The sequence below is a fragment of the Ursus arctos genome, unplaced genomic scaffold, assembly GCF_023065955.2.
Source record: "Ursus arctos isolate Adak ecotype North America unplaced genomic scaffold, UrsArc2.0 scaffold_15, whole genome shotgun sequence".
Lineage (NCBI taxonomy): Eukaryota > Metazoa > Chordata > Mammalia > Carnivora > Ursidae > Ursus > Ursus arctos.
The window spans coordinates 26,408,591-26,425,349 of NW_026622819.1; the positions used below are offsets into that span (position 1 = coordinate 26,408,591).

At 41.4% G+C, this 16,759-nt stretch overlaps 1 protein-coding gene across 19 annotated transcripts in view; it reads left to right on the plus strand.

The window, feature by feature from the left end:
- The window catches only part of RAI14 (retinoic acid induced 14), a 143,412-nt gene that overhangs the window by 115,440 nt on the left and 11,213 nt on the right, over positions 1-16,759 (plus strand). For 5 of the 19 annotated variants that reach the window (XM_026506780.4, XM_044387017.3, XM_044387019.3 and 2 more), the window contains 9 exons: positions 3,361-3,425; positions 7,053-7,110; positions 7,810-7,880; positions 9,496-9,602; positions 10,340-10,518; positions 10,779-10,807; positions 12,110-12,196; positions 13,220-13,306; positions 15,645-15,702. In XM_026506780.4, the coding sequence (XP_026362565.1) occupies positions 3,361-3,425; positions 7,053-7,110; positions 7,810-7,880; positions 9,496-9,602; positions 10,340-10,518; positions 10,779-10,807; positions 12,110-12,196; positions 13,220-13,306; positions 15,645-15,702 (741 nt within the window). The remainder of the gene's footprint in view (positions 1-3,360; positions 3,426-7,052; positions 7,111-7,809; positions 7,881-9,495; positions 9,603-10,339; positions 10,519-10,778; positions 10,808-12,109; positions 12,197-13,219; positions 13,307-15,644; positions 15,703-16,759) is intronic. The other 14 variants (XM_048224233.2, XM_048224234.2, XM_048224239.2 and 11 more) reach the window with 3 other exon arrangements.

Sequence of the window (16,759 nt, forward strand, 5' to 3'; positions counted from 1 at the left end):
AGTTTCACATTTTTTCACATGTACTTGAAGGGTACATCGGTAATTCCTCTATTAGTTAATTCTCCATTTCCTCCCGTGATCTTAAAGAATTGAATAAATGGTTATTATTTGAGGTAGTTGGGGGAAAGTGTCCCATGGCTAGAATGGCTGGCCATCCTTTTTCCTTTTTTTTTTTTTTTATTTTTTTATTTTTTTAAGTCCTCTCTCCACCCAGTGTGGGACTCGAAACTCATGACCCTGAGATCGAGAGTCGTGTGCTCTACCGACTGAGCCAGCCAGGTGCCCCTGGGCCACCCTTTTTAGACTCCCTTTCATTAATAGGATTTTTATACTCCCTGTAATAGCCCACAACTCTTGACTTACAAACAACACTGGTCTTTTTACTTACAGGCAAAGTTCTGCCAGAACGCACTGAATTAGGGTTGCCATGTTATTTGCTTTCGGGAAATTGTTTCCTGATATTCCAGACAGAGCCACAGTTGAACGGGGGCCAGACTTACACACTATCTCATTACACTGAGATTCTGTCACTAATATAATATATTCTCTCCAGAAAATTTTGCATTTGGAAAGAGGGTTTTGTTTTAACCTTAGCAGGGAGAGACCTCTCACTTCAGTGTAATGTCCAGGGAATGATGTGTTATTTGGATTTTGAGACTGTTTATTCGGAAAGACTGCTGTGCGGCTGGTTTAGGAGAACGTCGCACAGGGCCAGGGATTAAAAGAATTGTGTTTCTTTAGAAGCACAGCACTTACTTCCAGGTATGACTAGGACACTTGGGGTGCAGTGAAGCCCTGTTGTTGATTTTATGCTGCGTTGTTTAAATCTCCCTACCATCTTGTCTCTGGAGAATTGTGTCTTTTTTCCAATGGGCGCTCCTTATGCAGAACAGCTTTTGTCCACAGCATAGCCGAGACCTAATGCACCGCGTACATGACATAAACAATCTTCTACTTACAGTCAGGATGGCTTCCAGAAGTTCATCTGTAAGGCGTTTGTTTAAAACTCGGAATGTGTTTGTCCTTAGAAACACTGGTACAGGTGATGGTTGGGGGCCAGGCTAGCCCACCGAAGCCTATTTAATGCATGCTGTAACCAAACTCATGCTGTGATGCGGTATACATCCTGGAAGGAGGGGGTCTCATGCAGTAAAAGGAGGAAGAGGAAGAGAAGAGGTTTGTCTTCCTACTTCCAAGGGTCTCCATTCCCAACCTTCCTCACCCTCATCTGTTTCAAGGGGTTGGAGGGATTCCTGCCTCTCAGGGTTCTGTATCACCTAAACAACTCCCCTTCATGGATACGCTTAGAATCCTGTAGTTCAGTTGGTCTCAGAAAAGGACGGATCTGATCTTCTGACCTCACACGTGCTTTTGTGCATTTCACTGGGGTCCTAAAACCCTCTAATTTTTAAGTATGTGTTTCCTAGCAGTTTGATTCTCTAATAATTAAAGATTTACAGTCAGGGGGTGTCTGGGTGGCTCAGTTGGTTAAGCATCTGCCTTTGGCTCAGGTTGTGATCTCCACGTGTTGGTATGGAACCCTGCAGTGGGCTCCCTGCTCAGCAAGGAGTCTGCTTCTTCCTCTCCCTCTGCCCCCCCCAGTCATGTGCGCACATGTGTTCACGTGCTCTCTCTCTCTTAAATAGAATCTTTAAAAAAAATATTTCTAGTTAGAGTTACAGAGTGAAGACTATTTCAAAAAGGAGAGATGATATTTGGAGACTGGACCACCATATAAAAGAAATTGTTTTCTCTAAGCCAGTGGTTCTCACCAGGGGTGATTTTGCCCCCAAGGGATATCTGGCAATGTCTGAAGACATTTCTGATCATCACAAATGGACATATAATGGGTAGAAGCCAGAATCACTGCTTATTACCCTAAAATGCGTAGGACAACCTCCCTCCCCTCAACACAGCTTAAAATATCAATAGCACTGAGACTGAGAAGCCATGTTTGAAGCATGTCCCCAAGTGTGGGTGGTTTACAGGGGTTACATTGGGCGTATCTTGGCCAAAAAGTTTGGGAAACAGAGGATTTAAGAGTTTTACTGTGTGTGCTGCGTTGGCTAGCAGTGGTAATTTGGGTTCCCTCCCCGTAAACTTCCTCCCCAGACATTTGGAATGAGTATACCCTCTAAGTCAAATTAACAAGTGTGTATTAAGAACCTATTCTTCATCAGTGCTGGACTAGAGACACAGCAGGGAATGAGACACAGCTCCCTGTTCTCAATGAGTTCATATTCTACTGGGGAAAGAAAAAGATCTCCATAAATGTGAGAGAGAGAGAGAGTGTGTGTGTGTGTGTGTGTGTGTGTGTGTGTGTGTGTGTGTGTGTGTTGCTGTGTGGAAGGGGTGGGGTGGGAAGGGGGTGTGGGAAGGTTCTCAGTGCTATGAAGAACAGAAGTGAAGCAGGGAGTAAGGATTAAAAGGGTGGCGGAGGAATGGGAATTTTAAAAGGGGAGGTCAGGGAAGACCTCATTCGAAAGCACCCTTTCAGGGGCATCTGAGGTGAGAGAGTAAGCCTGTGGTGATCTGGAGGAAGAGATTCCAGGCTCAGCGCAGAGCAGCTGGAGAGGGCCTCAGGTGGGAGCCTGCCGGGCTGGTAGCCATGCCTTCTGCCTGGAGGCTGCCCCTCAGCCCCTCTTCCCTAGAAATTCTGGAGGCCCATTAGACAGTGGAGAGAGTTGAGTACAGCTCGAGGATTTCTGAAAGCTGACCGCTGAGACATCAGAGGGCCTCGTGTTGGAGTCACGTTCTATGAAGGGAACGTATGGAGATACCACTTTAATAGTGAATTACTGGTATTACAACGCTTTCCCTTCTTCCACATAAGGATTTTGAATATCTGAAAACTCCAGGTAATTTCCATGCAGGGGCTGGAGCACATCTGGAGGAGAGGGAAATGAAAGGTCGGAAATCCGGATTTAAGTGTGTGGGTGTTTAGAATGTTCTCAGCTGGCGTACAGGCGGCCTCTCTTGGGTTCCTGGCCTTTGGTAGTCGTAGCCTGGTGTGGCCGATGTGGACGCAGGACATCTGGCATATACACTGACAGCTGAAAGCAGAGCTGAGCTGCTATCATGCGTCGCTTGTGAGCTTCTAGCCCGGATTTTGGGGCACCCCGAGAGAAATGGCACTTGGAGTAGACTCAGAGCATTACCCAGTGGGCAGCACGCTCTGTGTTCTCTGCTCTTTGTCACTGAACTTCCCAGATAAGAAGCTGAGGCCTTACCCTCAAGAGTAACAATCCCGTCTTTGTTGGGGGACAGTTTATTTCCTCATAGTTGTCTTCATTACAGAGATAAGAAAGGGATTTAAAGCGTGTGGCCTTTTTTTCCAAAAATGTGTTTTAATCCATTTAGGACACAGCGCTTTGCACCTCGCAGCCAAGAACAGCCACCACGAGTGCGTCCGGAAGCTCCTTCAGGTAAAACGGAACGACTTAAAATGATACATTTTGAGAATTATGTCATTTAAAAAATTTTAAGAGTAACCTTATTTATGAAAGAACACACACACACTCTCTCTCTCTCTCTCTCTCTCTCTCTCTCACACACACACTCCTTTAAATGCCATCCCAGAATCTTGGTTTCCCAAGAGGTGTCATTATTTAAATGATCACCAGGGAAGAGATTGTTTCCATAGCAAGTGCACTGATACAAGAAGAGGATCCTAATCAGAATTTGGAGCGTCTTCCTGGGATCCAGCCTTTTTCTCTCCTTGACTCAGCTCCTCATTTTCTTTTCTAAAAGACTTGTATCCTTTACATAGTCAATTTTAGAAAATTTTCCCGTGCTGTTGGAGACCCTTGCCATGTAAGATCTCGGATATCCTAGTATGCTTTCTGTCATTGGCAGAACACAACTCTGCTTGAGAAACAGAACTTCAACCACTCTATCTTTTAGTTCTTAGTTTTCAAGTTCTTGGTTTTATTCTTCTTTATAATTTTAAGCCAACTCCTTGCTTTGCTAACCTCGCCCATTTATAGTGATCGCTTAGGGGGGTGACGTCTGTAAATCTTTCAAGATGAATATTTAATGGACTCCGGATAACAGTCCATACCGTAACACCCAGCTGTTGCCAGTCAGAATGCAGGCTGGTGGTTTTCAGGAAGGGCCCAGAGCAATAAAACCTGAGCTTGGAGGACTGTGTGTTCTGTTGCGCTGTTGTCTCAGCCTTGGTGAGCACTGTGTGGGACCCAGCATCTTGCTTTAATTTGCCTTTGCAATTCTAATGCAGAAATGTGGTCACATTCTTCAACTTGTCGTGCTCCGCTGATCACACAACTTCTTGTCTTGCGTTACCTGATGCAAGCTGCCACCAATGCCAGGAATGTGTAACCTTAACGGGTCTTTGAAGTGAAATTCAAGAAAAATAGATCAACATCTGTGATTATTATTATTTTTTATTATTATTATTATGAGGCATTTCTCTTAAAACAGTTAAAATAGAACTTATCTGCCTTTTCTGAGATCTGGCACTCTGGATAAATGACAAATCACTGACTTGTCCCAGTACGCTGTCTCCCATACCCTTGGTCTTCCCTTAATTTTTTTTTTTTTAACTTATTTGTATTTTAAATCTCCATTCCCAGTCTGACTTGGCTATCAGACTTTGCATCTGGCTCTGATTTTCAGGAAGAATGAACTTGACAAGCTGGAAATCCTCATGGGCAGGGACCAGATATTCTAGCCTCTAATGTAATTTTATATCTGGTTATGCAAATAGATTGGTTTTTCTCTGGAATCTTTGAAGCCTTTAAACACTTCCTTGTGCTATTCTAAAATTAGGCCAAAGCATGGTAAGTCGTAACTTGATCTCCATTCTTCTTACCACTGAAGGGCAGACAGGCATTTCCCTCTAACATTGCCTGTTCTTGCCTCCAACTTGCAAACTTGCTGTTCTTCTTTCTGAATTGTTGCTAAAACCTGAGGCTTTGATGTCCTACTAATGGGTTGCTTTCCTGGGGTCCTGGACCTCTCTAGCCAATTCTTCACTTGTGTCTTGGCATTCTCTGCCCTGCCCTCCATGATGGGACTCTCATCTCCTGCCCTCCCTGACCCTCTGCACTTAATCCCCTCGAGGCTCTCTAGGCCTTTGCTCTTACTGTCTGCCGGTGAGACTTCTCTTCTCCAGTGGCTCCCACTTTAAAGTTGTGCCTCCTCGAGGCAGTGAGCACAGAGTGTTGTGAGATTCTTCACATTCAGTCTAACCCCCCTCCCCCGCCAAGAGCCTACTAGGCCCCCCCACCCTTTTAACAAGTGCCCCCTGGGCATCATGCACTGTGTCAAGCACTGAGTATATGAACAGAGAACAGAGCAGCCCCTATCCTGATGGAGCTGGCCATCTCGTAAACAAATCCCCAAATGCACATTACAAATCACACAGCGTCATGAAGAAAACTAACAGAACTGACAGAGGGGAGTGTGCGTGGATACGCAGGGAAGGCCTCATGGAAGAGATGATGTTTAAGCTGAAAACGATGGAAAGAGCCAAGGGGAAAGCATCTCTCGAGCAGACGAAAGAGCAAGTACAGAGGGCTTCTGGTAGGAAAGGCTGTCGTCAGGGAGGAATGAAAGCCTGGGGTAAAACGAGTGAGGAGGAGAAAGAAGGACACGGGGTGCCGGCCTGTGTGGCGCGACAGACAACTGTAACTCTGAGCACAGCGTGGGACTGTGGAGAGCTTTTAAGGGATTACGGATGATAGTCACAGTTTTAAAAGATCATTCTAGTCCTATAGAGACTAGGGGCAAAAGCAGAGCTCTGGAGACCACTGGGAGGCGGCCACAGCTTGTCTGGGTGAGAAGGTGCTGGCTTAGCCGAGGTGGGCGTCACGGGGCAGGAGAGAGTAGAACACAGAATTGACAGGGCGTGGTGGTGGATTTGATGGGAGAGGAGGGGGAGGAGAAGAAATCAAAGATGATCCAGTGGTCTTTGGCTTGTTGACTAGTTCAGTGATGGTGCTGTTGACAAAGATAGGGACGTGTCAGGAGAGGAAGCCGGAAGTGTAGGCTGGGCTGCGCGTGAGGTGCCTACAGGGAGCAGGAATGTGAGATAGGCAGTGGGTTATCCAGCCCGCGCTCGGAGATGACGTCTGTTGTGTACAGATAAGAATACAGGCTCTAGCCCAGCACGTCTGGGTTTGAATCCTGGCTCTGCCAGTTCCTGTGACTTAAGCAAATTATTAACTTCTTTGTGGATCAGTTTCCTCAAACGACGATGGGAGTGATAATAGTACCTACCTAGGGTTGGTAAGAGCCTTAAAACAATTCTTTGGAGCCTGGCAGGTGATAGCTACTATGTACTCTTGTGGTGGGTATTGTTAAGGTTTCCGTTTGAGAGTCTTTAGCCTCTAGATGGGTGTGGTTGAGATTACCAAGGAAGAGAGCAGTGGTGGACCCCAAGGTTCTGTTTGGCTCACCAAGGGGGAGTAGCCAGGGCAGGGGCGGGGAAACCCAGCTGATGTGGGTTCCAGGAGCTGAGGGGAAGGAGTGTTCGGAGAAGGGGGTGGGTTGCAGTAAGAGGAGGACCCAGATGTTTACTGTCTTGGGAAACATGTAGGTTGTTGGTGACCGACTCGGGCCATCTCTGTGGGGTCTGGAGGACAGCACGCAGCTGCGCTGGGTTTGGAAGTGAATGGGAAGTGAGGAAGCATGGATTGCACATGGGTGGTTCTTGACAGAAAGTTGGTTTTGTGAAGGGGGATAGAGATTTAGGGCAGGAAATGGGGGAAAAGAAGGAATCAAGATGAGAACTCCTAGAGCATGTGTGTGAGCTGGTGGGGATGATCTGCTGGTGATGGGGTGCTAGTGTGAGAAAGAGGACAGGGTGGCCAAAGCAACAAAGAGGTGACCTTTTGCCTAGGTCACAATTACTTGGAAATGAGTCCCGCTCCCCCCCCCCCAAGTAGGAGACTGTAGACCTTGGAGCACAGCAATCGGGGCTTATTCTGTTTATACTTTTCCTAATAAGATACATCATAACCTTGTAGGAGAAGGATGAACTAAACAGAACTGAATTTTATTATGTGTATTTATTTATTTTTGTCTTCTAGTCTAAATGCCCAGCCGAAAGCGTTGACAGTTCTGGGAAAACAGCTTTACATTATGCAGGTGACTTTCAGTCTCTTATTTATCTTCTGCCACAAGAAATACTAAATTTTCCTTTTCCTCATTCAAGCCATTTTATTTCTGATGCTGTTGTCTCTTGTCATTCCTAGAATTTAAATTTCCCTCAGTTTGCAAAACGTGTGGAGTTGTATCAAGGAACACATCTAGAATTCATCCATGGCCTGCCAGACAATCAGTAAAAATTGTCATGGTTACTATATTTTAATTAATGTAAGGTTCTTGTTTAAACTAAGGCATGTGTAGATTTCATGTAAGGTGTGATGCACATTTTTTGGATTTGGGGATCAGAAGAAACCCCAATTTTATTTATCAGTGTTCTGTCTTACTGTCTGTGAGTATCTGTCACACAGCTCCAAGTAATAAAACGCTGACACCAAACTCAGGAATGATGAGGTTTATAAATTTCCCTTAGTGCTAATCGTGGACAACCTAAGTCCTTACAAAACACTAAACCAAGCACGTGTGTAAGGGCAACTGGCAGCTTTAGGTCTGGAAACATCGAAATTTAACAATCATTAAGAACACCTTAACTAACCTTCCTGATACCATTTCTCTTCGGTGCAACCAGAGTAACGTAGGCAAACTGGGTGGGACACGATCTTTCCGTCCTGAAAAGTGTTTGATGGCCCTCCTTGTGTGAGCAGCGTTGTGACGGGCTGTGGTGTTTCTTCTTTCTCTCAGCGGCACAGGGCTGCCTTCAAGCCGTGCAGGCTCTTTGCGAGCACAAAAGCCCCATAAACCTCAAGGACTTGGTGAGTATCGGGAGGCTACTAGAGTTGGAGATGGATACTGGTTTCTAGAGCCCTGTGGGCTACTTCCAAAAGTCATGAAGACTTCAGAGACCTAAGCGTTTGGCAAGGCTAGTGCTTTCCAACCTGGGTCCTCTTCGGCCAAATGGATTCAAGTATTCTTCCCATTGTCCCGGAAGCATTAATAAGCCATGTTGTAACATGTACTTCCTGATGGGTATGTTTCTGAGCTCGTCTGCCGTCAACCTAAATATTAATAAGGCTTTACTCTCTTGATTTTTAGAGATAAGTCTAAAAAGAAGTTCTATTATTTCTGTTCTTTTCCATGTATCATCTTGGGTACCTTTGGTTAGGGTTTGCCAACTTTGAAGTCTGTTTTTAGCCTATTTTAACCTTCCTGGGCTATTTTGAGAGTAAATTTACCTGCCAGTCACTCCTGGTTACAAAGTTAAATTTCCCGCCATAGGATGGGAATTGACATGCATGCATTATACCTGATGGGGAGATTGTTAAGTGAGTATATAGAATCTGTAGATAAATTTCCACTCCCTGAATCTCAGTACTTTATAACCAGAAAGTATTTATTATAACTTCACAGAGATAATTCTTTAGAAATGTCTGAAATTCTGTTTTAAATACTCAATCTTTAAGCAGCAATTATATTTTTTAAATTGTCATGTTAAAACCATTGGCTATATTGTAATTTATTTTTTCCTTTGCCTATTTGAATACATTTACCTTAAAAATTACTATCAACCCCATTTGTGAGGTATGTTCAAGGAAAAAGCAGAACAAAAGCTTCTTTTTTGTGGTTTGTATCATTTGAGTTCGGACCCCTTCAGAACTAAGATTGTGGGAATGGTCACCTATATATTCTTCTAGTATTTTTTTCTTTGGTTTTCCGTTGTAAACAGTGTTTAAATTCTTCATTTCCTTGCATGATTTGTATGTGAGTTGGGATCTCATTTTCTTTCCCTTTTTTTTTTTTTTTTTACATTTTTTATTTTATTATTTCTTCACATTTTAATTCCAGTGTAAACATACAGGGTTACATTACTTTCGGATATATAATATAGTGATTCAACATCATTTTCTTTTTTTAAAGGAATGCCAATTGTCATCTTAAATCCTTCTTTCCATTGATCTTTTATCTAGTCAGGTGTCAGGAATAGACAGACTCTAAACTCCTGTTCTGTTTTGGTACCTGGGAGGTTATGAAAGCGTGCCGTCTCTTAGAAGGGAGTAGTGGAATGAATGGAAGGAAGCGTGCAGTTTGCTTGGAGGAAGCTGCCACCACCTGGAAACACAGAGCCAGCCCTCAGTAAACATGGTATTCTTGCCTTGAGCCTTTCCGTCCTCGGTGCTCCCCTCTCTCACAGCATCGCCAGACGGAGCGATGGTCGCCGAGGGAACGAGCAGCCCAAGAGGCTGAGGTTCCTGCGGAAAAGCTAACGGTGCAGCTCTGTAAGAAGAGCTGTGCTGAGATGTAACGGCACACAGCGGGGACGCAAACTGGCATGGTGGCAGGACAGCTCAGGGATAAATGTGCAAAGACCAGGGCCTTCGCAGTTCTGGCGTTTGGTGTCTGAGTTACCACCCGTCTGCATTTGTCTCCTAGGATGGGAGTATACCACTGCTGCTCGCAGTACAAAATGGCCACAGTGAGGTCTGTTGCTTTCTCCTGGACCATGGAGCAGATGTAAATTCCAGGGACAAAAATGGAAGGTACCACAGAAATAGAAATCATGGGATTTCGCTGATATCTATGTTCTGGGAGCCTCAAAATAACACAGCTATCTTTTGGATCATTTGTTAGAAAGTGGTTTTAAGTTTTTCATTTTTTGGCCTTTTTTTTTTTTTTTGCGTAAACTTTATACCCAACATGGGGCTCAAACTCATGACCCTGAGATCAAGACTCGCGTGTTCTACCGACTGAGCCAGCCAGGCGCCCCTCCTGCCACTTGTGATAATCCAGGATCTGTTTTGACTTAAAAATCTCCCTCAGACCTCTGGGAACATCATTGTATCTGTGATGAGATTATTGAATACTAAAGTGACTAGGCTATTTCCAATGGCTTTTCATGCGAAATTAAATACGAGTAAACTTTGGCTGCTTTAAAAATAGTCGTAATGATGTGTAGGTACTTTAAAATGCTTGAGGTGAAAGGAGGACATGGTTTGTGCCAATCATATTAAATTCTGTCATAATTAGAAGATTATGTTTAGAAGATTATGTCTATGTTATTTGACCTAATATAGTTTAATGTTTTGATTTAATCTGAAGTTAAAAAAAAATACCTAATTTCATCTCGCTAGCACTACATTTCAAATTCCCTAGAAGATTAAGTATATATATTTAAGTGTACTTAATCTTCTTTTCCTTGTTTCCAAGATAAATGATTTCCCAAGAAAGTGTTTTCCCATTGTGTTAGTACTAATTTGGTGTCTCCTTTTTTCTTTAGAACTGCTCTCATGCTGGCTTGTGAGATCAGCAGCTCTAATATCGTGGAAGCCTTAATTAAAAAGGGTGCAGACCTAAACCTTGTAGATTCTCTTGGACACAATGCCTTACATTATTCCAAACTCTCAGAAAATACAGCAATTCAAAGCCTTCTATTATCAAAAATCTCTCAGGATTCTGGTATGTGAAAGAAAATAGCCAGTGTTGTTTTAAATTTATCCACTCCATTTTCCCCAAAGGGTAAAGGAATGTGTGCAATATGATCTACTTTATTATTCTTTTAAACATATTCTTGAAGAAAAATGAACTGTTAGATACTGTGTTTGTTGTGTGTATGGGTGTGAGAGTGTGTGTGTGTGTGTCCCCCACCCAAAGTGGATGTGAGTCATGGTTCTTACAGTTCTTTTTTTTTTTTTTGTCCCCCACTTTTTCCTCTGCAGATTTAAAGACACCAACAAAACCAAAGCAGGTATTTATCCTTGGGGGAGAGAATTTTTTTGTCATTGTAGCTTGTGGGACCTTGAAATTGTCCTAATTAAACCATTCTGTGGTCCACTAAAAAAGTGACAAAAACTATGTTAAAAATACTTAAAGAGTGAACAATCTTTAGAATAAATGAGCGAAATCTGAAGGGGGAGAAATCAGAGAGGGAGGATGAACCCTGAGAGACTATGGACCCTGGGAAACAGACTGGGGGTTTTGGAGGGGAGGGGGGTCAGGGGAGGGGGAACAGGGTGGTGGGTATTAAGGGCACATGTGGTAATGAGCACTGGGTGTTATACGTAATTAATGAATCATTGAATGCTACATCAAAAACTAATGATGTACTATCAGTGGCTAACTGAACATAAAAAAAAAAAAGAATAAATGATTCATTGTTAGAAGATGGTAAATGTTTTCTTAATGGTTTACCCTGTGGCCAAAGCATGTAACTTTAAACCTTCCTACTTATATATTCATCTTTTTCTGAAATGTACTAATATTTTCTGTTGGTGTAAAAATGTTTGATTAACTCTGCGAACAAACAACGTTTTAAATGCTTGTGTATCCCATGGATTATAGACCTCCATCCATGGCAGTGTTAGATATTTAATGAGCATAAGAGGTTTAGCTTGCCCTTTCATTTTAACTGGAACTTTTCTAAAATGTCGTTAGAGTTACAGACAGAAATTGAGAAGATTGCCCTGTTATTTTGGAGTTTTTTCCTAAAAACATCGTCAGTGTTGTTTCCTTTTTTGAAGAGTTGTATAGTTGGCTGTTATATTTATTTACTTATACATCAAGATTCTTGAAAAATTATCATAAACAAGAAATAGTACTGAATTTATTAGGTACTAACTGCGTTACTTATTTATAACCTTCAGAGATGACATTTCCCCTTGCCCCCATATCAACATTCCTTAAGGAAAGGAGTGAAAGTAATGCAAAGGTGGTGAAAATACCACTGCTTTGCATTAAGATGGAAGCTAGACTAGGAATGTATCCTGGGTTCTAAACTGGGGCAGACATCCTCCACTTTCCCCGTTCTCTACACCAACTTAATCTGGTTTTGTCTTGTGTTTTATATTTTCTGGCTATTAAAGCATGGGCTGCTGGAAGAACACTTGGAGCATGCATATTACTTATTTTTATGTTGGTAGCAGATGTCAGATCTTGATAAAGTAAGAAATGCATGAACTGTTGAGGTTTTTCTCATTTGTTTGATGAAGCTGTTCAGACTTTACTAACCGAACTAACCCACCTCCGTTCTTTGGACTGTGATAACTTCCAGCATGATCAAGTCTCTAAACTAAGCTCAGAAAGAAGTGGAACTCCAAAAAAACGCAAAGCTCCACCACCTCCTATCAGTCCTACCCAGGTAAAGACAAAAGCAAACCAACAGTGAACAAATGTACGACAACACCAACAAAAAGCCATGATTTTGTCATTTTGTGTTTAGGCCAAAAACAAATGTTTTAGGATTGACCCTTCATTAAGCACATTTAAAATTTTCTTTACTGGTTTTCAATTACAGATAGTGGTATGAAGGATTTTGATTATTAGTATGGAAATCATGTTGATTCTTATTTATTGCAAGGCTGAGGAATTGAACAGTATCTTTTTTAAAAGCCTCAAGGAATAAATAAATAAGAAAGAGAGAGGAAGGAAGGAAGGGAGGAAAGGAAGGAAGGAAGGTAAGTAGGTAGGAAGGAAGGAAGGAAGGAAGGAAGGAAAGAAGGGAGGGAGGGAGGGAGGAAGGGAGGGAAGTAGGAAGGAAGGAAGAAAAAAAAATACTCAGGGAAATTCCTCAAAATCTTATGACAGAAACTTCTTCCTTAAGTGAAGCTCAGTCTACTTTTAGTACCTTGCATTAACAGCTCAAGTAAAGGCAGGGAGGATGGGTGGCTGGTGAGGCAGTTAATTGAATATGAATTTTAGTTGGTTTCTTAAAACATTGCTAAAATACATTTGCCTTTCTAATTACATTGAAGGTTGGTTAATATTAAAAGTTTTCATTTCTGAGCTTATGGTGACTGTTGCCTAGAGGAGGAAGCTCAGTGTCTGTGGAATCTCTCAAGTAGTTGAGAGAAATCTCTCCTCTGATAAGTTATGTTAACTCTGTGAGCATATTCACTGATAATGTCCTTAACATGCCACAGTTTTATAGGTTTTGAAAATTGCTTCTTGTGACTACAGGAGCAGAGTTAGTTATATTCTGCAAACTTTCGGAAAGTATTTGAGGGGCTGCATTAAGTTGAAAATACCCTTGAATTAATTGAGACTAAGGATGGTTACCATTAGATTTATTTGCATTGGTTAAGTAGGTGAATTCTTTGGCACTGGAGAAGAAAAGACTTTGAAGAAGCCTTCTTTATCTGTGATTTTCATTTTGTCTTTTAAGTTGAGTGATGTGTCTTCCCCAAGATCAATAACTTCAACACCACTTTCGGGAAAGGAATCCGTGTTTTTTGCCGAACCACCCTTCAAGGTAATTCCTTTCTGTGTTCAATACTTTTGAATCTTAAGATACAGAATAGATGTGATTTAAGTGGTCCAGCATTGGGCGAGACAGAATAGACTCGCTAGTGGTTGGTTCACCACCTTTGCTTCATGAAGCACCCTGTTATTTCTTCTGGCCTGGCCTCCAAACACACAGAGTAGAATGAATAAGTCATATTCATTAAGTAATAACTCATTTTCTTCCTTCTAAAAAAAGGAGCAAAGATAAGAACTGATAAGCCAGTCTTCTTACTAAATCAAGTTGATATATGTCAATCAAAAAGAAAGAAATGTTGATTATTCTCTGTCTTTCTCACAAGTAATCTTATATTTTTAATTAAGGTTTTTTGTAAACTAATATGCATTAATTTTAGAAAATCTGTTCTACCCGATTCTCTAGATTTGTTGTTGGAAAGTATTTTTATAAATGGGAGGATATTTCAATTTACTATCCGTTTATCTATCCATCACTAGGAAATTATGCTTGGAAGGAAAATAAAATTTGTAATTGTTAAAATGAAATTGCAGTGGTATCGTTGTATATTGCTTTCCCCCATCTAAGAATTACTAGATAAATTTTCTTTGAACTTGGATGCACAGTGATCTGAAAAAGATTCTGTCAACCTGACATTTACCCCACTTTAACTGGATTTTATTAGTAAATTCTTAAGATGAATACCCTATTAGTACCCTAATATCTTTGAATCTGATTATGGGTCAGAGGACACAGTGCATTCCAAAGGATAATATCACAAATTACAATTTTCAGAAATAGAATGCAAAAAGATTTTCTTTCATTTCTTTAAACCTTCCCCCCGCACACACACAAAAGATAAATAGCGACACCATTTAGAACGGCTGAAGTTTAAAAATACCAAATGTTGGTGATAGTGGGCAAGAACTAGAATTGTCCTGCTCTGTTGGTAGGAATGTAAAGTAGCAAAACTACTTTGGGGAGCCGACAGTTTCTTTAAAAGTTCATCATACACTTAACATATGATCCAGCCGCCCACTCATTGATGTTTATCCAAGAGAAATTAAAATGTATGTCTCGAAAAATTGTATGCACAAATGTTTGTAGCAGCTTTATTCGCATATCCCAAAACTAGAGGCAATCCAAATGTCCGTCAGCAAGTGACTGCATGAGGATAATGAGATATGTCCATACAATTAATTATTGCCCAGCCATAAAAAAAGAAGGCAAGCTGTCCAGGCAGCATCGTAGGTGGATCTGAAGTCATCATGGTGAGTGAAAGAAACCTGGCATGAATCCATACCCATGACATTCCATGTATAGGAATTCTAGATAATGCTGAAAGGAGAGTGGGGGTTGCCTGGGGATAGGGTGGGCAGGGATTGGCTGTGTTGAGGCAGGAGAAAACTTGTAGAGTTGATGGAAACATTCTGCATCTTGATTATGGTGGTGGTTCCATGGGTGTATATCTATCAGAGCTCCTTATACCATAAACTTTAAATGAATGTCGTTTATTGTACCTTAAGGTAGTTGAAAAATTAAAATAAACATCTTTTTATAAAGTGAAAAGACAGCTTTTTATTAAGATAAGCACTTGCCAAAAATGAGCCACTTTATTTTTAGCATTTGGGCTTTCACAAAAGTTCCTTTGCTGAAAACTTCTCTCTCTTATCAGGTCTATGGCTCATCTGGATGAAACATAGTAATTTCTGGCAACTCGTTGTATTTTGTTTTGAAATGAAAGTCTGGCTTTGAAGTTGCAAGAACTTTTGCAGTGTATTCACAGACAGATATTCAAGGACAAAGAGAAAATCTTTAGATTATCAGTCCATGACCGTAAAACTTTTTATTCCCCATAAAATTACCTTTATCTTCCCTGACAGGTCTTATTTACTACAATTTCTCTTAGAAATATTAATAATAATACATTAATACTAGTAAATTTATGAAATAGTAAAGCTAAAAAATACTTCTAATGTATTTTGATCAATGTATTACCCAGATAGATAAAACTTGTATTTGACTTGTGAAAGTAATATTTTCCATCTCAAGTTTTAGGATGTAGATATAAAGTTATTATAATATTAAAAGATATTTCTATTATACTTAATGAAATTTCTGAAAAATATTTTGAGATTATATGCTCTGGAATCTAACATTTTAGAGATTATATCTCAGTAGATAATTGTCATTTTTATTCACTTATATTTTAAAATATTTTCTTTCCTGGGGATTTTCTAACTTCTTCTAGAAGGATAATTGTTCTGTGTCGACTCAGAGAGGAAAATTTGCTTGCTTTTCTCATGGAATACTACAGTCAGGAATATTCTTTTAAATCATTTTTACGTTCCAGCAGGCTGAGATCAGTTCTATACGGGAAAACAAAGACAGACTAAGTGACAGCACTACAGGTAAGATGAAGGGGCAGCTGTTTTTGTTTCTTTGACAGATGTGTAGTCCATGGCCATTTAAGAGCAAAGGCAGGGGCGCCTGGGTGGCTCAGCCGTTAAGCATCTGCCTTCAGCTCAGGTCATGATCCCAGGGTCCTGGGATCGAGCCCTGCCTTGGGCTCCCTGCTCGGCGGGAAACCTGCTTCTCTCTCTCACACTCCCCTTGCTTGTGTTCCCTCTCTTGCTGTCTCTCTCTGTCAAATAAATAAATAAGATCTTAAAAAAAAAAAAAAAGAGCAAAGGCAAAGCCTGGAGGAGTATAGGGAGGTTGGGGTGCCTGGCACCCAGACCTGCCAGTACTACACAGGCTGACACTTTCCATACTTCCGGAGTACACCTGGATTTTAAGGAGTCTCTAAGCATGGATGCGAAAAAAATATGTCTCTGTTTCATTTGTCCCTAACTAAATGTTAGCACTTCCTTCAATTATGAATATAGACAAATAATCCCCAGTAATCTTAGCAGACCGGTGACTTTGCCAACAAGAGAGTTCACAGATAATGTCATGTCACCTAACTGTAATTGCGGGTGTCTTGAAATATCATTTACAGTCTCTCTACTAGAAATATGGCAGTTATTAGACCTGCTGCCAGATCTGGTTATTTGGTGTATTACAAAATCAGCTCTTAAGTTACTATAGCCTGGTTATTCTCTTTTATGCATTTATTTTATTTTAAAGATTTATTTATTTATTTTAGAGAGTGCATGCATGCACAAGTGGAGGGAGGGGCAGAGGGAGAGAATCTTCAAGCAGACTCCCCCCTGAATGTAGAGCCCAGTGTGGGGCTCAATCCCATGACCCTGAGATCATGACCTGAGCCAAAACCAGAGCCCGTCGTTTAACCAACTGAGCCACCCAGGCACCCCCCCCCCTTTTAGGCATTTTAAATAAAACATTATTTTGCAATGAGGTCCACTGCCACCATCAGCAAGCAGCACTCCTTGCCCCTGGGCAGCAGGTTATTTCCTGAAAGGAGAGCCAACTGAGCACCTCCGTGGCTGCACGATCTAACTTTCC